General features: G+C 41.0%; 1 protein-coding gene across 4 annotated transcripts in view; it reads left to right on the top strand.

The window, feature by feature from the left end:
* The window catches only part of Tfap-2 (transcription factor AP-2), a 267,614-nt gene that overhangs the window by 102,953 nt on the left and 141,603 nt on the right, over positions 1-23,058 (top strand). For 2 of the 4 annotated variants that reach the window (XM_076425761.1, XM_076425762.1), the window contains exon 3: positions 14,382-14,507. The exons of 1 other annotated variant lie outside the window; for it this stretch is intronic. In XM_076425761.1, the coding sequence (XP_076281876.1) occupies positions 14,382-14,507 (126 nt within the window). The remainder of the gene's footprint in view (positions 1-14,381; positions 14,508-23,058) is intronic. One more of the 4 variants, XM_076425763.1, reaches the window with a different exon arrangement.

The raw sequence follows: 23,058 nt of genomic DNA, 5'->3' as shown, positions 1-23,058 counted from the left end.
ATATTATTTTATCGAATGAATGTATTTAATGACATTAACTTCGGCTCTTTCAGAATTAATTTTATTTTCTCAACTTCGGCACAAATGAGAAAAGAATGACTGAAAATAAGTCAGATAAAGACGAAGAAATTAACCAATAGATAAAAATACAATTCTAATAAGAAAAATGACTAATTTCAATTGTAGCTTGTAGTCTATTTGCTGTACAAATTCGTGATTCACGCAAATATATGAAAGCTCATTGTTTGAGCACGAACAGCAGCCCAATCGGTAAAAGCAGTGTTGTTCAGGATGTGTCCCGTGATGCAGCAGAACAGGGTTCTGGCTTGGTGAGCCTCTGAGCTCTCGGTATCTATATAATAACCGGTTAAATTCCGGTAGTGGCGATCCTTACGAACGGTAGCCTCTAATCTCCCTAATTCCAGGTTCCTTTGGCCAAATGTGGGCCAACATTGGAATTATTCGGTAATTGTAACGGATCGGAATGTTGTGCGTTGCTCTTTAAGGGTTTGAGACGCCGCGGCCGGTCTGGCCAATTTCGCATCTTCATGTGCTCGTTTTGTTCGTCGATTCGCGCCACCGCCATTATCGCAGGCCAGCGTAGGTTCGATTCCATCAGAGTGATTAGCCGGGTCTTATTCTTGCCCTGAATGAACGACTCTTTGCCCGGCATGGCCAGAATTCTTTATGAACGGGGTCTGCAGCTACACTCCGGGACAAAAAGAAAGCACATCGTCTATTTTTCCTCATATGATACATTAAACATGTAGAAAATGAATATTTTAATATGTCAACATATTCTGACATGGCTGTACGTATAATGTACTGAATATCATTCACAATATTTACTTCAATAGAATTTTCGAAATGAAAACGTTAATATTGGGCCCTACGAGCGGGACAAAATGATAGCACAGATAGCAGTTTTACATTTGTCAGTTGTGCAGAAGTTACTGAAGAGCAAACATTCATTGCAAAACGTAATTGATGAAGTGAGTACTAGCTTCTTTCATGCTTAGTTAATAAAACAACATACTAAAGTGTTAAGAATAGGTCGTGGAAAAAAACTAAGTGTATGTGAAGTACATATGATATTGAAGTTAAAGGAAGAACAAGATTGAATTACACAAATATCAAAACTTGTAAATAGATGCCGCAAAGTTATTATGAGCTTGTTAAAAAATCCTGAAAATGACGGGAAAAATAAGAGTTCTGGGCGTTCACAAAATTTAACTGCCCGTGAAAAACGTGTCACATTGAGAACAGCGTCAAATTCGAGGATGACTGCGAGACAAATCGCCGAAAGTGTTGGCGTAAACACTAACGGAAATAATGTACGTTGTGTTTTACAAAAATGCAAGCACTTTGCGCGCAAAGAATTGCAAAAGAAATCTTGGTTAAAGAAGGAGCATAAAGCGTTCCGCTTACAATTTGCCGAAAAGCATATAAATATGAGGACAAAGTGGCGAAGAGTCATATTTACTGACGAAAAAAGATTGAATTACCATGGTCCAGACGGCGTAGGCTATTACTATCATGATTTGAATGAAGAACAGCAATTTTTAAGCCGTCGCCAAATGGAAGGCGGCTGTGTGATAATTTGGGCCGATATTGGATATTGGGGTAAAACAGAAATCAAATTTATAAATGGACGAATGAATAGTGAACGGTACATTAAAATGATAAATGAACAACTTATGCTGTAAGAATTCCTACAAATAAATACATTTTACAACAAGATAATGTCGCAGTCCACGCAGCGAACGCGGTCAAGAAATACTTTTCTTCAAAAATTATTCGAGTTTTGGAGTGGCCAGCAAGATCTCCAACCTCAACATTATTGAAAATTGTTGGGCACATCTTGCCAGAGCTGTGTACCAAACTGGCTGACAATTCCAAAATATTAACGATTTAAAATAGTGCATTTAGGACAAATGGGAGAATATTATCCAAAACATTTTTATCGATTAATTCTGTTATATTTCAAGTTTTTCGTTAAGTGTGCTATCATTTTGTACCTCTGTATTTCGTTAATAATTCTACTTCATTCAATAAAAATAGATAAGTTAATGAAGCTTCGTTTCATTTCATTCATATACATATGTTAAGAAAGACACACTAAAAAATTGAATTTCTAATGTTTAATAAACAGCAAAGTGTGCTAACTTTTCGTCCCGGAGTGTAGAAGATCGTTCGATTCTCATCGCCGAAAAGCATTGCGGAAAATATTAGGTTGCAGAGAAGGTTCTGTCGTATTTTAAAGAAAACATTTTAATCAATTTGTAAAAATACACAATATATGTTTCATATTATTATTTAATCTTATCTTCCAGATAACCTGCCAATTCCTGTTTCTGAATCACTGGCAACTTTCTCATTCTCGTTTTTCATTTATAAGCAAAATTATTGCTGCTTATTTCAAACACGACAGAACTTTCCCTCAAACCTAATAAAATGTAGTAAACTGATTGTCCTAACTTCTGTCCAATATTGAAAATGCTATGGACTTTTTAAGAGTGTCGAAAATTAATGAGTCGCTGCATGTGTTCGGTATTTTACACGCAGTTCAATTGTAAAAGCATTCGACGCTGGCCATCACTGCTGCCAATTCGAATTACATAGTTGTTTCGAGTGCCAGCTGGAATGCTACGGGTCCTTCCGATCGAGACCTTCCAATGGGTTTCTTTAAATTATGGGTCGTGGCTAGGGTATCTCGATTTTTAGGCCCCTAGATTTGATGATGGGCGGCTGGACAGACTGCCGAAGGATTACGAGGAACGGTAGCGTCGGTGGTTTAGATAGTTTCATTGTTCCGGCAAATATAATTCGATGCAATTGTGTTTCCATCGCTGCTGCTACGAGAGATCGATCACAAAAACTAAATATATCTTCGGTACATAATTTCAACTGTTTGAAGATAAACAGTTCGTTGAAAATCAGATCTACTCTGAAAAAGCAAATCATTTAATGGTATACATATAAATTAATGCTTTATAAACGAGGCTGAATCTAGCAGCTCCTTTACTTTCGCCTATCATTTGCCAGTTAAAAATGAAGTCGTAAAATAGGGAAACGGGGAAATTAGGATATCTTAATGGCAGCCGGCATAACAGTCGGAAGGCATCAAGGGAATCGTGCGGCAATTAAAAGAAATTGCAACGCGCGCTGCGACCGCTCCGCACCACTTTTTGCCTCATAACGCGCCAAGGAGAAATCATGGAAACACGGCTTTCGAAGGAAAAAGTGGATTCGCGTTTTCCGCTGGATCAATCGTTTCCAGTCTTGCCGACTGAATCTGTTCCGCGCGTTCCCGTTCCCGATTAAATTGTAGAGTTCACGTGCTCCTTCGCGCGAGTCCGCGTTTTTCATTGCTCAGAATTGCCGGTCGCGGTCGCCTGAAACGTTTCCTGGTTTAATCATAGCGATTAAGACGACTGGACGGATGAACCGCATGCGATACTAATCGAGGAAGTCGCTTCGACGTCGATACTTTTAATCCTCTGCGATTAGGCGTGTGCAGGCGAGCTTGATGGGTCTATCAACGTATCTGCGAAAGATTGAGCTGTTTCAACGATTCGAACGAGCCCTGCTTGCGAAATAAACTAGAAATTTGTTATTGTTAGATGAATTATCACATTCGATTTGTTGTGCTTTCTGAAAACCTTCAGTTGAGAATACTTTCTCAAAGAGACACTTTTTGTTATAGAATTTTAACTTTTCATCCCGCAGTCTTTTACATCTTGATCAATATTAATAATTATTTGCAAGTTTCTCTGCATTTTTACAGCTTGTAAAAACGGCATTGAAGAAGAACAAATTAGCAACGTAGATTGCGCCTGAAATCATTCGCATTATCGTATCCGATCGGTAGGTACGCGTGTAAAGTGTAGAGCGAAGAAAAATGCACGATCTTCGAGGCACGAGTAAAATGAGTCGTTTTCCCGGGTTTTTCTTTGGCAATTATATCGGCATTCTGTCCAGCAGGTTCAGCTCATTACAAATTCGATGTTGCGCGACGTGAGACAGAAAACCTGACGCGACGCAGAGCTGCATAGGATGCATGTAGAGAGACATCAGTGCAGCTAATAGCACTAAATTGTGACCATAAAGTATCCGTGCACGCAAGAAAGCAGGACTATACGTGATTGCGGTGTTCCTGCGGTTTTAATATACACGTGTTCGAGGAAGAGGCTGATATCGGACGATGAATTTTTCAAACTGTTGAATTCCTAATTGGAACTTGATCGTGTGAACTTTTTGCGAGTCAGTTCGTGACAGATTCCTGAACGGAGAGGAAAAATCGTGGCTGCACTTTCGAGAACTTTAACGACAGGATACATCGCATGCGAGTGTAGTGTTTGTACTGGTGTACTAATTAATAATCGGCTAATTTTTCTAGAACCATTTTTTAAAGTTGTATTGAACATTGTTCTGACTTCTTGAGCAAATGTTAAATTTACTAATCGATGTAAGAGAGAATATTTTCTCGCCTTTTACGATTTTCTTAGCAGCAATGAGTTCGTCTAACGTGAAGATTAGTTTTGATTTCGATTGTGTTTACACTTGAAGTCATTTATGTCGATTGTATACATTATTGCAGTCGTTCATTGAAGCGGATGCTTGGAGCAAAAACTGCTAACGTTTGCATTTTAGTTAACAACATCATATATCAGTGGGGATTAAAAGTGGTGGTAAAAAAGATTCTTTTCAAAAAGAAAATATAGTATGTTTTACTGGTATCGTTCTGGCCGAACGATACGTTCGGACCAACGCGCTCTGGAAGTGTAAATAAATTAACCTGGTCTGCCGCGAGTAAACATTACACGAACAGCCACAATTTCAACGCAATCAAACAGTTTGCACAACTGGATTTACATGCGGATACGCAATAATCGACGTTAATAATGGAGCGTGGTAATCTTCATCGCGTAATTCGCAAAGGAGAGAACACAATAGATCAAAAATCGATGGAAAAACGTTGGAAAATATTTATACGGTTCGAACCCGGCGTAGCGCGGCACCGGCGATGAAAGGACGAGTTATTAGGTTTTTTATTACTCCGATAACTTGATGCTTGAATTCGTTGCTATTGAACCGTCAATTTATCACTGTGTACAGGCAAACGTAATGTAATATCTAGCAAAAACATTCGATATTAATGAAAAATGTAATATCGCGTTTAATACAATGTATAAAGGAATTTAAACACTTTGCGCCGTGTAAAACACAGGATATTGTAATTGAATCTCGTTATATGCAGCGCTTTGTAATCATTAGACAGCGGATTTTATGCGTTTATGGCAAAAATAGGTGAGTGTAACTTAAAACAGTAAAAACATTAGAAGAATTTCAAAACGCTGTTACACTATATCGTCAACCTATTAAACATATTAAGAAAGAAAATAAATTTCCATTTCTCTCTCTCCAGTTTCATGAAATTTTCAGAATATGTTTAATTGCCCACATAAAAATATTGCGGAATACAACTTTCAGTATTTTCTCTGCGATTCCGACAACTTGCAATTTTTCTAAAAAATTTTTGTCACGTTGTGTAGCAATATTTAAAAAGTTATCGTCTAAACTGGAAAATTTAATAGAATAATTTCGTGAAGCAAGAAGCGATTTCTCGTTTGCGGGAGATTTGCAAATGGCCGGACAAATTGCAAGCGAAATGGAACGTCGAGTACCACAGAGCCGCAACGGCCATTCGATCGGTGGTTAATCGTCGGCGAGTAAAATTCCAGGGAGTACGGCGCAAGAAGCGACGACGGGGACAAAAGACGATCGATAGCGAAACGGTCTAGATCCCATCGGTGAGGCAATCGGTTGAAAAATCACGAGAACGATCTCGTTGCGGAACGGGGACCGTCAAACCGGTGCGGCGGATATCTCTGTCGCGGCAGTGTCCGCTGAAACTGCGGTGTTCGGTCGCGTTTCCATGAAAGGCATCGCCGTTTTGCGGTTTACCGATGGCGGAGCGAAACGATCACTCGGCTAGGAAATGGCTCGGTAAATAAGTAACGCGGCTCCCTCGTTAACTCGATTTAATGGCGTGTCGTTAGCAGTCGTATACCCGGCGACGCTCTGCCTAGTGACCATGGCAAACAGAAAACTAAATAAAAGAAAGAAAACGAGAGCGAGAGAGAGAAAGAGAGAGATGAGTACACCCGGGAATTCGGGATACTGAGAATTGTTATGGCTCCGCTCTCCGGATGAACAAGGACGGGACAGAACCGAGACAAAACGTGTTATTGTGCCTTACCGGTTCCATCGTATCCGGTTCAAGTTCCGCGGACCGTGGAGATACCTTTAGACCAGGGAGTTCCAACTTGTTCCCCTGCGAGAACCGCAACGTCCCCACCATTAGTCTTCTCTTCTCACTACTACGTACAGTCGTAGAGTTGGTGGGGAGGCAGGAGCGGCACGGGGACAGAGACGAAGTTCTACGGCAACTATGAAGTCTAAGAGTGGGGGAAGCACCTAAGCGGGGAAGGACCGCGTATTTGCCGCGAGCCACATGTTGGAACTCTATGCCTTTAGACGATGATGAAATTGATAATCGTAGCCGCAAAATCCGAATTGTTCGGCGACTGGTCACTCGATGGTAGAAACAATTAGGGCATTCGACCGGTCCTGACGTCACCGAGACGGACATTTGCGTGTTAAATATGTAGTTAATAAATCGATAGATGTTCTAGACACCTCATACACAGTGTTGGGCAAATTTTATTTTAAATAATAAATAAACGTGTGATTTTAATTGCAAATAATAACTAAACTTTTTATTTGAATAAATTATTATTCCTTATTTGCAATTAAAAGATTATTTATTATTTGGATTGAGGTGGAAATCAAATAAATAGTTTTTGGTCATCTCTTATTTCTTGTATTTTGTATATTCAATGGACACGTGCGCGTTTTTTGTCTGCTATAGCTAGCAACCTTTTCAGGTATACCGCCAGTGGTCGGGCCCGTCCGAAGGGCCTAGCTGCCTATTAAAAAATACAATTTATTTGTCAATACAAATAATAATTGAAATTGTATTTGAAAACAACAATTAACTTTATTATTTTAAATAATTCATTTAGACTTGCCCAAATAATAAATAACTGGTTATTTAAATTTTTATTTACATAACTATTTATTTAAATAAATTTATTTATAGCGCAACACTGCTCGTACATTTGCTCAGGATGAAAATTTGCCCATTTACTGATCTCAGGTATTGTAAAATGTTCGAAGAATACATCAGATAAATTGAAGATGTACATCACAAAAATATCGTATGTCAAACTGCTTTTACCAAGCTACTTTCTGCCTGTACGTTCCTGTCGCATGTCGCTTCGATCTTCCATTCGAGAAAAAGAGAAGCTCGTTGAGAAAATGTAGAGAAAATAACTTCATACGTAAAGAGACGAAAGGGGAACGTTAAAAATTTTCTGAGAACAAAAGACACAGTGAACACAATGTATATGTACATGACGAAGGCTGTTATAATATTTGAGGAGATTGGAAGTTGATCGTATTGGTGAAAGAATCGTATACGAAGGAAACAGATATTTTCGTTGCAGTGTAAATTGCAATGCGCTGTGGCATACGGTACAGTGAACACACACGATTCAACACTGGAACAATTGGGTAACTACTTCTCAGGCTAAGGGTCAAAAACGCGCCGACAGACAACAGCAGTAATCGGGACTACTATTAGCATTTGCGTTCCCTATCGCCAAGTTAGCATTGCGCAAAGAATTCTGAACATGCACGGCTAAAGCGTGATATTACATCACGTGATTCACTGAAATTATAGTAAGACCAGTCATAAGTATCCTCCTTCGTAGACGTGCAATTAGACTTTCACTTGGCGAATAGAAACCGACCAGCTATCATAGTAATTAAGGATATTGTAGAGATCATTTGGGTGAGCCGTTCCGAATCGGTATGGGAGAAAGAGTTACAATCGTTTTAACGTGTAGAACGTTTGATAATAATAATGCGTCTCGTTACCGAAGAAGAAGAAATGAAAAGGAGCTTGCGAAAAACGCTGCAGGAACATCAACATTGTTAAACGCCACTTGGACTGGTAGTCCAAACGAAAAGAGAATTTTCAATGGTTCGCAGACGTTTAAAGTCGAAAGTCACTTCACAAAGAAACCCGAGGACAAAAGAACCGATGAGAAACAGGAACGCGAGACGAGAGACAACTGCGACGAAGGAAAGTTTGATGCCAATCGACCGTGAATTTTAAACCAAAATGCAAACGATCCCTTTGAAAAACTTTCGAACTATAATGTCATCTCCTTCTGCCGGCGAAATTCGTTTTGGACGTCTGGTCAGATGCCTAGCGGACTACCGTTCAAGACCAGTTTACCCCCACATACTTCTCGTAAAGGCTTCTAGAATAATCTAGAAGATAATGCTACATTAATTTTTGCTTTACACTGTATATAATAAGCTCTAAATAATTTACACAATTTTCTGTTCTGTGTTTCATTGCTACTCATATTTCATACAAACTTTCAAAACCCTCGATGCTTAGTTACCTGACGGATTTTCTAAAATTGACGATTCTCAGTTTCGAACTATAATGTGAATTCTGCCAGCAACATTCGTTTTGGATGTGGAATATTCTTCAAGACCGGTTAACCCCCACATTCTCCTCGTAAAGGGTCCTAGAATAATGCAACATTAATTTCTGCTTTACATTTTACGTAATAGGCTGTAAATCATTTACCAGCTACATAATATTAAATTCGCCTGATGTTTCTTTTCTGTGTTTCATTGCTACTCATTTCATCAAAAATTTCAAAACCCTCGATCCTGAGCTTAAAAATTAGTTACCTGCTGGATCTTCTAAAATGGACGATTCAGAAAATCCGTTTCAGCCGGGACAGCTTCCAGCGATGCAATTGAATAAATAGATTAAAGCGAGGCTATGGCACAGCGTCATTAGGGGATGTCTGGAGTGAACGAAAGTATGCTTGCCGGCTGAAGCTCATTCGCCGACCGGTTGGCCTATAGGTGTTGCTGGACAAGCTATGGAATTAGCATCGCAGAACGAACGCGGGACGGCAGCGTTGCTGGACCAGCAACGACGACAGTGGTGTTCGCAAATCGCCGTGAACGCGTGTTCACGCGTGTTCATTCCCGTGGAGGAGGGTTCGACGTTCACCAGGCTGGACATGGAACCCGATGCTCGATCCCGTCGCGTCGCGTCACGTCGGTGTATCAGCGGCACATGGCGTAGAAACGCACTATGAATATTCAACCGGGTAGCCGACATGGCTACGTTCGAATCCATTATTCATTGGTGCGGCAGCACCCGAGCGATCGCTAGTTGCGTTTTCCGGCGAGCAGGATCGTCGACTCCAACTAAACAGAGAACGGGATACGGTAGAACCAGAATTTGAGAGAAAGAGAGAGAGAGAGAGAGACGGATCACAGGAAGAGTTAGTGCAGATCAATGGAAATCTGTAGGTAGAGGGCAAAGACTCAAAATGAAACCAGAAATCGATTGTTCTGGTTTCGTATCTGTAAAAAGTGCATTAAGACGATTTGTTTCAAATCTGTTATTTGAAAACCAATTGTTGGTGCTCTACTACGAACATTTAGGCCACATCGCGTACATAATCTTGCAGTATAAAGTGCACAGAAAGTTAGCAGACAGGATTGAGAACGCAGCACAGTGGGACAGACGACAATTCTAGCGACGAATAATTAAAATTGTACAAATGAATGGGGGTTAACTACTTATATCTTTTATTCTTTAATAATACTATATATTATATTCATATATTTTTCACATAGAGTAATTTAAATTAAGGTGAAATGGGGTAAGTGCTCGTATATTTTTGTAAAATTGGACTTTAAACTGATGTATTTTCAGTCTGGTATGTAAAACCTTAACGCTCTTGGCATCAAACTCTTGCCACAGTTATTACTGATGAATTAGTATTACATATGTAGGATTCTAATTTTGCTGGAAAATTATCATTTTAATAGGATATTGTACAAAGTATCAACTAGGACGCACTTGCCCCGAAAATGGGGCAAGAGTGTCTCTGAGAGTTAAAAATGCTTTCAAACCTTGTTTCAAGTGCTACGGGGCAAGAAAAGAATGATTAACAAGTCTGAAATAAAATGCTTTTTATTGCGTTAAATTTTTTTATTTAGTTTTATAGTTATCAATTTTTAAACAAACAAGTACTTTCATGCTGAAATATGAAAGGGGAGACATGTGTCGATGAAAACACAGTGTCGGTCAAATCATGTCGATGAAGACATTTGTAAATGATTTGACCATGTCGATGAAAACATAGTGTCGACGAAAGTTAATTAATTAAATCGTGTCGATGAAAACAGTGTCGGTGAAATGCGTTGTCGACGAATCCAGATTAACCCATACAGTACGCACGTACCCCACCGTGATAGTACGGACTTGCCCCGTGTAGTGATATTTACGGGGCAAGTGCATCTTAGTGTTTTTCTCAATAAATTTTAAAAAATGCAATAGAAACGGTTTATTTAATGTAAACCTACGTCAATATTTGTTGTACTTACCTAAAATAACAACACAGCATATATTAATAACTTGTAAACTATTGCACGTTCAGGGTAACTTCAAAGTTGTACGTGTACTTCTCACGTGACTGTTTGTTATTGGTTGATTTAAACGAGGAAAACACCTTTATTCTTGGGTAACATCCATGTCGAATAGTTCATACTAACTTATACTACATAAATAAATACAAGCTAGAGAAATTTCGTTCATATTATAATAAAAATTACCAGTTAATGCACTTGCCCCGTTTACGCACTTATCCCACTCCACCTTTTATTTTATATTAATTACATTGTATTTTGATTACACTCATTATTCGCTTAATTAGCAATTACATTAAGTGAAAGGTTCGAATTATGTAATGCAGTTACAATGTAATTCAAATACTGTGTATACAAAATACAATGTAATTCAATCACAATGTATTTAAATTAGCACAACTCTGTTCGTCGCTAGAATTGGCCCACTGTGCGCAGGGGGTAAAACTGTCGTGTGCATAGTGGCTGGAGACGGTGCTCTCTCAATTTCAGTCCGATCTTAGAAAATAAAGGACGCCGGTAAGAACCGGTTCATATCCAGACAAAAACGCGTGCGTGGAGAATAGTCGAACGTAAAGAGAGTAACGAATGATGAAGAGGAGACAAAACGAGGAACAAGAGGGAGAGAGAGAGGGAGAGAGAGATATCGTTGTGGTCCACAGTTTTATTCGAACGCTTCCCCGATGCTTCGTCATACGTAGGATCCTCCTCGCGGTGTTCGCGTGCTTTTTTTGCGTCGTCGCGTTCCTCTTCAGGATCCTCTGCTTCTGGACCCCTCCCCTATTCCTGTAGTCCCTGCTCCTCGTGGTTTTATTCGCTGGCGGGAAGAATGCGCTCCGTTCGGCCCAGTAATCAGCCCGAAACGGCCCGAAGAAGGGGCATCGCTTACGCAACAGAGAAACCCGTGGTCGAATTTTTCGAATACCTGAATAAGCGAAGTCCACACCGGTCTCGCGTCGAGGAATTTTTCAAAATTAGTCCACTTCTCTCGTCCCGACTGGCCACGTATCACACCGATACATCAACATTACGTATTTTCAAAGCTGGCGCGAGGTTCGAAGACTTCACACGTTACTATAAATTTGGCAAATGTGATTTCGAGAAATCGTCAATATTTTTTTTGAAGATTTTATGCTGCGATGCAGGGTGCTTGTGAGTGTTTTTCGCGGATATTATTCATCGTGTTTTGACGTCGCGAGAACGAGCGACTCATGGGATTGCTATTTTGACTGCAACTGTGTGTGTCATCGCGGCAAAATGGCGGTGGTTCCGCATCAACGTCGCTGGCGCGTTACGGAATTTGCGAAGACAAACAGTGTTGTAACTGTGCGACGTGGCTTCGGATGGAAGATCCATTGTAGCACACCGAGTGACAAGACAATTGTGAACTGTGGAAGGGTTCCAGTCCCTTTTTGCATTATTAACTTCACAACATGTTTTATTACACAACATGGTGTAATAAAAAGAGGAATTCTGTATTGTGTTGAAATAAATCTGTGAAGAAATTTTCTACAAAATAAAAAAAAAAAAAATGTCGTGTCGATCCGAAATCTATGAATTAAACAGCAGGGCGAGGGTTTAATGAAAATCAGCACGACACGCACACAGTGCAGGGAAGAAAAGGAGAGCAAGTGGGGTATCAAAGCGAAGCGGTTGTGCTAATTACGCTTTCTAACAAATGACTAGCATATGGGTAACCGGCGACGACGCGTGTTTTACACGAGATTACACGCATTAAACACGAACGCGAAAGAAAGAGGAGGACCGAGGGTAGAAGAAGGGAATAAAAGGGCAGCGGAGGAGGTAGCTCCTCGTAGGAACACCCGCGGTGATCTACTTACATCTGCATTAATGCGCCGCAGGTAACTGCGAAGGGCAACTGCGAAGCAGGTGTTCGATCCTTTAGCCGTGCGTCGCGCCGCAGGATTTCGTGACAGAATTTTTCCTGAAATGTTGCGTTTCGTGTTCCCGCGATCCGAGCCGAACCGGGCGCATCGTAATTAACATCCGAGAAAAAGTTCGCTTGGCCTCTGTTATGCAAATCGCGTTGTACGATGCCGCACCGCAAAACACATGTTTGTATGTAGGAGAAATAGGCAGGCCATGTCAAATATAAAACACTCGGTCGCATCTATATTAACCCGCATACACAAACGTCCTGGACGTCCAATTATGGAAAATTATGCGCTTGTAAATATCCTCGAACGCTTTCGACGTGCAAATACTGCGTGCGACAAAATGGGACGTTCGAAATGAATTGATTACGCGTCTGCTCACGAGAGAGACTTGGCTAGGAACAAGTCTTTAAATTATACAGTTCATACTAAATATTTATATTGAATTGCATTCATTGAATCGATTTCTGCTTTACAAATAAAGGTGTGAATCAGGGACCCTAACTGTTATAACCAAAAAGAAAAAAAGGCATGGAATAACAAGTATTTCATCGACTAAAATGGTATTGATTAGAAATAAGGATTATAAAGTAACCGAAAATCTTTTCTCTTGTTGGTAAATGTTATTGTTGAGAGAAATTCATTTTGATCACTTATAACTAGACAGCGGATTTTATGCATTTGTTACAGATATGAGTAGGTGTAATTTAAAAGAGGAAAAGCATTAGACGAATGTAAAAAGACTGTTACATTCTTTTCAACCTGTCAACCATATTAAGAGAGAAATTAAATTTCTATTTCACTCGAGTTTGTTGCAATTCAGGTTGAACAATTTTATTTTGCATAAAGATCCGCTGTCTACTGATAACAGTTATCAATGAGAGAAATTTATTTCGACTGTGTTCATAACAATTATCGATGAGAGAAATTTATTTCGATCGCTCATAACAGTTATTGGTGAAGGAAATTTGTAATAATTATTATTAAATAGTACAACTTTCAAATGGTAGACAATCAATTATTTCATACATTTTTTATTCATAAAATTAATTGCTACAATCAAAATTTAATGTGACAAACATGAGTTTTTCCAAATTTTCTCCTGACAAATTACACCGCAAATCATCTAGCGTTAATTTTAGAGTAGAAAAGGCTCGTGCAACGCTAACCTGAGTTGCGGGCATAGCGTAAATTATGCACGCTAGTTTTGATAAATACGGGAGTCTATATTTCTGAATTTTCCAGTAATCTGTATAATATTTTCGTCTATATCGATACGCGTATTTCCCGAGTGAAACGGAGTCGTCCGTTAACAAAGACAGTCAACAAATAGATTTTTTGTTGTTCTTATGGTCTGTTGATTCGTCTTGTTGTACGAAGCCTTCACAATGAATTTCAGTCTTGCTCCATCCGAAAAAGAGTAGACAACTCAATAATAAAACAGTTTTTCTTCATCGATAACAGTTATCGAGGAGGATCTATTTTTTTGGACACTAATAACTGTTACTTGTAACCAAAAAGTATTATATAAAAATCGATATTTTTTAACCCTTTTGTTCTTCGAATTTTTTTCTTTATATTTTGTGTAGATTATCTTAAATTTCAATAATAATCAACTTTTTATTAATGATTTTTATCGCAGAAAATTTTAGAATAACTGTTATTTTTGGTCCCTGGTCTGAATACTCGAACTCTTCAAACATAATATTCATATTTATTATTATTAGACACAGCAAAAATTTGATCTGAAAGTAAAAGAATCATTAAGGGATGAAATCAATTTTTATTTTATTCTTGCTTCCCACAATTAATGTTTGTGGTATAATTCGACGTTTTCCATTTGTTGCTTGGTTCAATCGATCGCTAAGTAAGTGTTTCGCTTTGTTCTAGGTAAGTTGTGACCGGAGAACCGCGGTGAACGTTTCGATAGTAATTTCGGTGGTAAGGCTCAGAATGACGTTCAGATGCATGCCGGCCTTTCAGACACTCGGAGGCAGTGACTGCAGTGCGTCTTGGGTAAGTGCGTCGTTTCTTATGCAACTGGATTGCTGCAATTGTAAATCCACTGTACGTGACACGAGTCCGTGTGTACAGCGCTATCTCTCCGTCAAATACAACTCCCACAATTTTTTAATTAATCAATAGACTGCGGATGTATGTAATTTTATGTATGCTTTGTGCAATTTTCATGTTCTGTAGACAAACTTGAAGAAAGCGGAATCAAATAAAATCCTATTTTCATTGGTAATAGCATTTGTAGATCGAAAATAAATAAAAATTGTACTAAATTCTGTTGAATTTGATACTTCAACAGTTTTTGATAATTTTTATGAGCCATAAATGCATAAAGATCCGCACTCTATTAATCAATAACACTTTGTGACTCCAACTATATTTAAACTAAATATATAATGAAAAGAAAAAATAAATACGGGGCAACTAGATTGTAAAACAGTGAAGAACAATCAATAAATGTCGTCGTTTAAGAAATTCAAAGAATACGTGTATCGTTGAATGCACAAGGATATTTGCACAATCGCCCCATGAAATGTGTTCGCATAATAATACCTTTCCGCGAGTATGGTCTTTACACCAACGAGGTTAAGGAGTTGTCGAGTTAATCGCCCTGACAGCTGAATAAGTGGGAACCTTTAAGAATGCAGAAATTTGCTAATTACTGATAATTACGGCCGCGTTATCTCACGAGCCATCGACCAAAAGAATTGATCGGACATAGCCACGTTCATATCCAGTCGTTTACATATCTCGCCAGTACATCGTTCGACACGGCACGTTAAGTCCATCTGGTTTACTAACATGTTTTCCGGCCGCAGTTTCCAGAAATTAGGGCGAACAAGAGCCTACGAACCTCGGCGGAGTTGAGAGATCACGCGAACCTCGGCAATGATTGCTTAAATTTAAATTATTTGATCAGCAACTGAATATTTGTAGGATCACAACCAGTCATTATTTACGGATTTCACCAGAAATTTATCTTGGTATATTAACAAATACAACACAACCCAAGAAAAAACGAAATTATTGACAAGTTTGTGAACATTGCTTCTCTCCAACAATTTAATCAGTATTCACTTATTTTATTTGTTCGATCACTCCACTTCGTAAATTGATTGTATTTAATATTCTTCAAAAATTAAATAGATGAACTTGTCGGAACGTAACTTCCTCTCTGATTTTGATGAAATTGAAATATGTTGTCAAGGTCATGATTACAAAGAACTTTTTCTCCTATGCAAGTCATAGGTGGTCTCTTTTAGTTTCTTAGATATTCGCAAAAATATTCTTGTTTGAGCTGGGTCTTGAAATGGAGTTTATTTATGTCGCAACTTAAAATGCATCTTGTTCCGAGCTTGAGACCGAGCAGGTCTCCGCGAACGATTAGCTGCTCATAAATGCAGTCACACTTGCATATCAGTGATCTTCGATTAAGATATCGCACGTTTAAAGCTTCCGGTCATTAAATACAGATTACCGACACATGTGTGAATATTGCGACACGCAGCATTGAAGTCACTCGGATAAACTCTAATGACCGTGGTAAGACTGGCGCTACGAATACATATTTTCGCAATTACTTCTTCAAGTCCAGAAGATAAACAATGAAATTTCACCGTACAATTCTTACGTTGTATTTGGAAATGCGAGAAAATTCGCAACAATGAAAGACGAATGAAAAATGAAGAATTTCACGAAGGAGAAACGAAGACAATTCAGAATAAAGAGATCTCGGTAAAATAAAATTGAGTTTGTAGATGTCATGTTGTTTAGTTAAAAAAAAGGAGAATTGGACGAGCAGATAAGAACAGCGGATTTTACAATGGCACGCGAGTTAAACAAACCCCCGTTGAAATTAAAACCGCCGCGGCTCTCCTAGCGGAAACAAACCGCGATTCTTCTCCATTATTTGCCAACATGCGGGATTACTAATTCAGGGAATTTAACCTGCGTAGGAAACGGTAGCTCCCGCCACGAGAGGTTCAATTAAAGATGGATCGTTCCTTTTGTCTGTATAGTTATTTACTTTTTACGTGGAACCGTAACAATGTCGGAACGTTGCAAGGCGTCGATAAAGTTAAGCAGCACACAGGCCGGCGCATAAACCAACGTATCCCGTTTCAATTGCAGTTACGTTTCCCGTCTGTATTATTTTCGTGAATTTTTCAGTCGCTCGAAAATTCTTTCGCGAATGAAAAAACCACGAATTAGGAACGAAGGTTTGTAGAACGTGAAGAAAGGAACTCTCTCTCTACGGCGAACCTTTTTACAATTTCTTTCCGGCGGAACGAGGCTGTTGCGAATGTTACTTTTCTGCGCGTCCAATTTTACGTTTTAGTAGAAAATATCAAGGTAACGGTGTACTGGATTATTTGGAATTAAAGTAGGACCTCGTAGGTACTTATCTTCCGATTCTCTTCTGTTTCTACAAGTTCTTCAGTAATTAAAGTAACTAAAGTACCTATTTTATGAAACAAAAATGTTACTTATTAATTTTTTCTAATGCAGCGAACATAGCTTCAATATTCTTTTTCTATTCAAAAGCATTCTGAAGAATATTTGTCTGATCGGATACGTGCCGTGTCTGTGCGGTTAATCGAGGTCCTACTGTAGTTGTTGTTTGTAAATAACAATCGTCTAGGAAATTTGAAAAATAGCTTTCCCTTTCAAATGTCTAATTCTGAATTTTGCAAAGGAAACGCAAGAGACGAGATGAAAGAGGAATTTTCGCGAATAATCCGGTGGCTGATCGGAATAAAGTGTCGAGTGGTTATCGCAGGTCAGTGAAAGCAACGTTCGCGGAATTGCACGGAAAACGAGGTTGCGAGGAAGCCCTTTACCGCGAAATAATACGATGGGAATCCATCTTAAGGCGTCTGCGCGACCAAGATCTTTGCGGCACCGACTAAGGATTCAAACCTGCCTTCTTATTCCCGTTCCGTTGTTATTACTTTGTTTCCTTTCTCCCCTCTTTCCAAGACGAGTAAATAACTCCCCGTCGTTTATTCATCCCACCCCCGAGTTTATAATGGAGATTATCTTATTTGCGGTGAGTCTTGCCTTAGACCGCGAGACGAAGTCCGAGTTCTTGATAGAAAAACCACGACGGAGCCGAGGAAAACCGCGGCGAAACGATATCCGACGGTGTGAATAAAAAGAAGAAAGAGGGTTTGCGACGAGGGTTAGCGAAACCTTGAATAATACAATTTTTAAGCCGGCTGCTGTCTGTCGTCACTGCTCTTTCAATTTGCGCTCGCAATGCTGCGACACACAGCGGTCCTTCTCATTGATTTCAAAAATTCTACCCTTTCTAATAATAGAAATTCTATATTGCTTTTCATGTCAAATGTACCAAGAAATTTTGAAGAAGTATTAAAACCTGTTTCTAAAATACTTCTTCAAAAAACGTTCTGGGACCATTAAATATTATATATAATTTTGGCCAGTTAAATCAATGGAAAGGACCACTGCGCGACGCTTTGGAAGATCCTCTACATTCTAGACAAATCTCAATTTTACCGTTCAATGATCTTTTGAAAAATTAATACCGGACTAGAAACTTGTGATTTTATAGCTCTGGATTTTCATTGACAAGTTAAACTTGTTCCTCATCCAGGTTCGTATAAAATAGGCCATTCAGAATTTGTCCGAAAATGTTTACCATCGTTTGAACAGCGTTTCCTGTAAGATGAATCAGCCTGTAGATTTTTGCGAGCTTCGTTTTCTCGAATCGGAGGATGCACCGGGGGTCCGTCCGTGTTCCTAGTTGTCGGATTCCGTCGACGAATCGCACGTAGCCCGCTGCACCTTGCAATTACGCGGAAAGGCGGTGCATCGACGCTCGCGGAGCGTAACAGGGCCGGCACGGCACGTTCTTCCCCACTTTTCCCCCTTGTAGCCAGCCCCCGTGCTGTTTCATTATTAATTATCAGGTCGCCACTATGTTATTAGTGCACTAGGAGAAAACGCCCGCCTTCCTGTTCGGTGAACGGCGCGGTGCGCCGCGCGGATCGGCGCCGAGCGGAGCTGAGCGAAGCGGAGCCAAGCGGAGGGACTCAATCCTCGAGCCCAGTCGACGATGATAAATAACGACGTGGCGGGTACACGCGCACGTACAATCTGCTGCATAGCCGTTTGAGCGACACGCAGGTGTAATTACTATTATCAATTAGCGAACGGGAGGGCAGATTTATGAATTAGGAATGCAGGGTTCCGCGAGCGATAATCCTCGCTTCTAGAACCGCCGCGCTGTACCCGAGACCGCGTTTCTCTTTCCCTCGGTATGTTTCCCGATAAACTTTGATCGATCGGCTGTTATTAAAGACATTTTTGCGACTGGCCTTTTTACGCTGCGACGGCGTCAAACGCACTGCAATTCGTCGAGCATGGTGTTCGTGGGTGAACGTTTATATTTGTTTTGCAATTTTTCAAAACGTAATGCCAGACTGCTGCTAATGCAAGGGAAAGTAGTCTAGCGAATCGTGGGAAGGTAGTTTTCGGTGGATGTAGGCATTCTCTGTATTCTGGTTTTCACTTCGACTGTAATTAGTTTCCATATCTAACACGTTGATTTATGGAACGTTTACTTTACGCGCGGCACAGATCAATTTTATTCCAGACGATTATTAATTGTTTGTTAGCACGGTGTTTGCTTCACGCTATTAGCCAGCCGCTTACATCGTTAAGCAATTAGAATTAACACTTCTTCGCTATTAATATTGATAGGATTGTTTAAAACATTTCTAGTGATTCAGTCACGCCGGAATTGAATGGAGCCTTCGGTCAGCATGATTTCGCAGTAGATCCAGCCAGTCGTCGTCAGACACAGAAACCTGGCGCAGTCGTTTCAAACTGATCTACTCTAATATTTAAAAAAGCAGTTACGTTCACCACCAAGTGCAATCAAGTGCAACACTTGCTTTCATTGATCGTTATTTATAAATTTATCTTTCTTATTCGTAGAATGTGATAATTCTTTACCAACTCTTTGCCATCTAGAATAAATTTTATTTCGATCGTGAAAATCTTTGAAAAAATTGCTTAAAGGCTTAGCTAATAACTAGACTGCGTATCTTTGTGCAAAATAAAAATTGTCTGCATCAATTGCAAGAAATAGAAACTAAATTGAATATTACTTCTTCCCTTAACGATTTTAACAGAGGAGAAATCATATATTGACATCTTCAATTTTCAATTTCTTCTACTCTAAATGCATGAAGATCCGCAGTCCAGTAATAACAAATGGAAGCAATGCCATCTCTACACGAGAAACGAAATTACTTGCCGAACGACCTGATAAAAAATAAAATAATGAAGGTATGTTCTCAAAATCTAGCATTGTTTTGCTGAATGGTCCAATACTCTCGACCCATTGTGCGTCGCGACGATGATGGAGCCGCTTAAAAGTCCGCGCGAAGGGAAGCGGCATCGACGTTTCGCTTCGAATTATTGCCTGGTAATTAATGCGACGTAATTAAAACAGCATAACAGCGGGAACGTAGGAATGGCGGTGAATCGCGGCGCGGTGCAATGACGTGGTCGCATACTAGTCAGCCAGCGAGGCAGGCAGCCAACCAACCAGCCAGATAGGGCGAGTGAAACCAGCCAACCAAGCGAGCCAACCAAGGCAACCAAGCCGACCAACCAACCAACCAACCAAGCGAACCACACCAAGCCAGTCGGCTGGCCGTGTGTCGTTAGCGTGTCTCTCGTTTTTCTCGCGTAACGAACTCATTTATTTCCACGCGGTAATGTACGACAATGCGGAGGTCGATCTACGACTCGCGCGGCCGCGAAACAAAGCGCGCGCTGCTTGGCAAACGAGCTGCACGCTGCTCCGCGCCAGGACCCCGAGGGGCGGTGAGTATTTCATCAGAATTTACGTTGCATTTCACGCTGCTAATACCGGCGTAGTATAATTATAATTAGCGGGCTACGCCCTTCACACCGCCCCCTTCGGAACTTTGCCGCGGATATACCTGGCCCGCGTATCCTTCGTCTTGATATCCGGCGAGCGACTCCGATGGCGGCGCCGTGCCCTGTTCCTCCTCTCTCTCTCCCTCTCTCCCTCTCTCTCTCTCCCTCTGTGCGTTATATTCCTCCGTGTTGATCTGTGTTGTTCGCCTGGAAACTTTCTTCTTTCGAACGGATGATGAACGACGAGCAAACCTGTGGATTTAACCCTTCGCTCGACGAGTACCGGATCATTTCAACCCGCCTGCTGGAACCGACCGCAGAAGGCAGATGTTTTCGTTATCGTCGAGACCCGAGGCCCGCCGGTGCCGGGTCGCTCGGGACCCGCCTCGATACATCGACCAAGGACCGGTTTATTTCTTGCATACGGTTTTCCTTTGTGTTGCTGGTTGCACCGTAAAGTTGCATTGCTTTTTCGATGACACATTTTCAGCGTCATCCTTTTGGGTGTTGTTGCCTTCCCTCAGTATGCATCAGGAAATACTGCATCTTGCATCTTTTTTACAGCAGCCTGGTTGTGTATAATAAGTGGGAGTCGGTTGAATTGATTGAATTCAATGATTCGCGATTTCAAGATGTCTATAGGCGGAGTAGGTAGTTCGTCTCGTGTTTACGCTTCCTGGATTGCTCTATCTGTCTCGTCGCGTCGTGTCCTGTCCGTCGTCACCTCGGTTTTTTTCAGGATTGGTTAAGGGTGGATTTAGGCGACAATGCCGTGGTTTATAGGCGACTTTCGCTCATCGTTTTCGTGGTTCTGTCGCACGTGTTGTCCATCTGTCGGGGTCGCAATTGTTGCAAACAACTATAATCGGTCAGTTCGCAGCCGATCCGCATGTGCTTTTTGCCCGTTGAAACATTCTTTCCAGGTATGTCGCCTAATTCGCTGGAGGAACGGTGAGGTACGATTGATCTTCTGTGTTGCAACACTGACAATTATCTTCTCTTATTAGTACATTTGAAAAGTGCAGTTTTCTTAACATTCACAAATCTTGTCCACCTCCACAACTATAAAATAACTGATACATTCGAGTTCTATCGAAGCTTGCGACCAACGACAACGACAAAGATCGACGACAAGGATCAAGATGCTAAGTTCAGGAGGTAATTTGCCGGCGGACCGGCAACATTTCTAATCGTCTGCGGCTCAGTCAGCGAACGAAATGCGCAAAGTGCACGCAACAAAGGGATTACCCCCGAACATCCTCGTCGGCAAGTACGAGATACAGGACACACCGGGCGTTCAGAACCCGTGAACCTGACAGCCACAGTGCTCCCTGCCCCATCTCGAAGCGGAACTTCGCAACGAAGATTCTATCGAGCCCCATCCGCGAGGGCCTATCAAAATATTCCAATCTGGAGATAGCTGGTACAGAAATGCCGACGATCTGAACGCCGATCACGCCCCGGTCTCTGGTCAAAGGATCTTGGAATGGATCTCGATCCACGGAGAAGAAGGCAGGCGGTACAGAGGAGGAGGAGGAAGAGGAGGATGAAGAGGAGAGAAGAATGAAGTGGGAGGGGAGGAACACACGGCGCGTACATGCAAAACAACCACCGTTTCTCTCTCCTTGTCGGCCACTTGCCGCGCCGCATCATGGAGTTCTATGGGCAGTGTTTTTGCACGGCATGACACCGGCCAATCCCGCAAAATTACGTGAAGAGGCTGAGGGAAACCGGGGAAAAAAGAGGAACGGACGATGGAGAGAGAGAGTGCAAAAGATATACGAGAGCGAGGAAGAGGGAACGAGGTCGTAGAGAGGGTGGCTGCGGCGACGGTTGTGGTCGTGGTCCGTGGTCGTGGTTGTGGTTATGGGCAGGGAAAAGAGAAAGGGAGATGAAAAAAAGAGAAGAAAGAGGGAATGGTGCGCGTGCCTCGGGGCGAAGTCTTGGGCCTCGCGTGCCCAGGCATGGCCTCGTCGTCTCACTCTTCGGACTTCGCGGTCAGAGGTCATCATCGAGCACGAGCCACCTTCGGGTTCTCAACCTCCCCTCGGTGTTGCCGACGCCGATATAAAACTGCCTCATTAAAGGTGCTCGCAAATTCCGTGCGTGCCTCGAATCGAGACGAGCCGCCCGGATTTTACGACGGTCTGCCGAACAAGAGACCGTCTTTCAACCCCTTTTCCTTTCGACCATCTTTTTTTTTCCTTTTACCCTCTCCCCCTCAGCCCGTTTTGTCGCAGCGCCGCCGACTGTCATGTCTAAACTGCCGGATCTTTATGCAAAATAAAAATTGTCTGCATCGTTTGGATGAAAGAAAAACTAAATTGAATGTTATTGCTTCCCTTAATTTAAGGGATTTTACTATCAATGCATAAACAATCCGCTACCTAGACATAACATCCATATATTCTTCTTTGGGAATGTTTACCGAGCTTAATTATACCCATGATAATTCATTTAACAGCGATATAAGTAGACAGCGGATCTTAACGACAAATAAAGATGTTCTACCCGATTCGCGACAAACTCGAGTGAAATAGAAATTTGTTTGGTGTCTTAATATATTTAATAGGTGGAAAATAATATGAGTGTTTATAAATTCTTCTAATGTCTTCACTGTTTTAAATTACACTTA

Source organism: Lasioglossum baleicum, chromosome 6 (assembly GCF_051020765.1).
Source record: "Lasioglossum baleicum chromosome 6, iyLasBale1, whole genome shotgun sequence".
In the NCBI taxonomy this organism is placed as follows: Eukaryota; Metazoa; Arthropoda; class Insecta; order Hymenoptera; family Halictidae; genus Lasioglossum; species Lasioglossum baleicum.
Note: the sequence above shows the minus strand (reverse complement) of the source record. Positions and strands in the feature narration are given on the sequence as shown.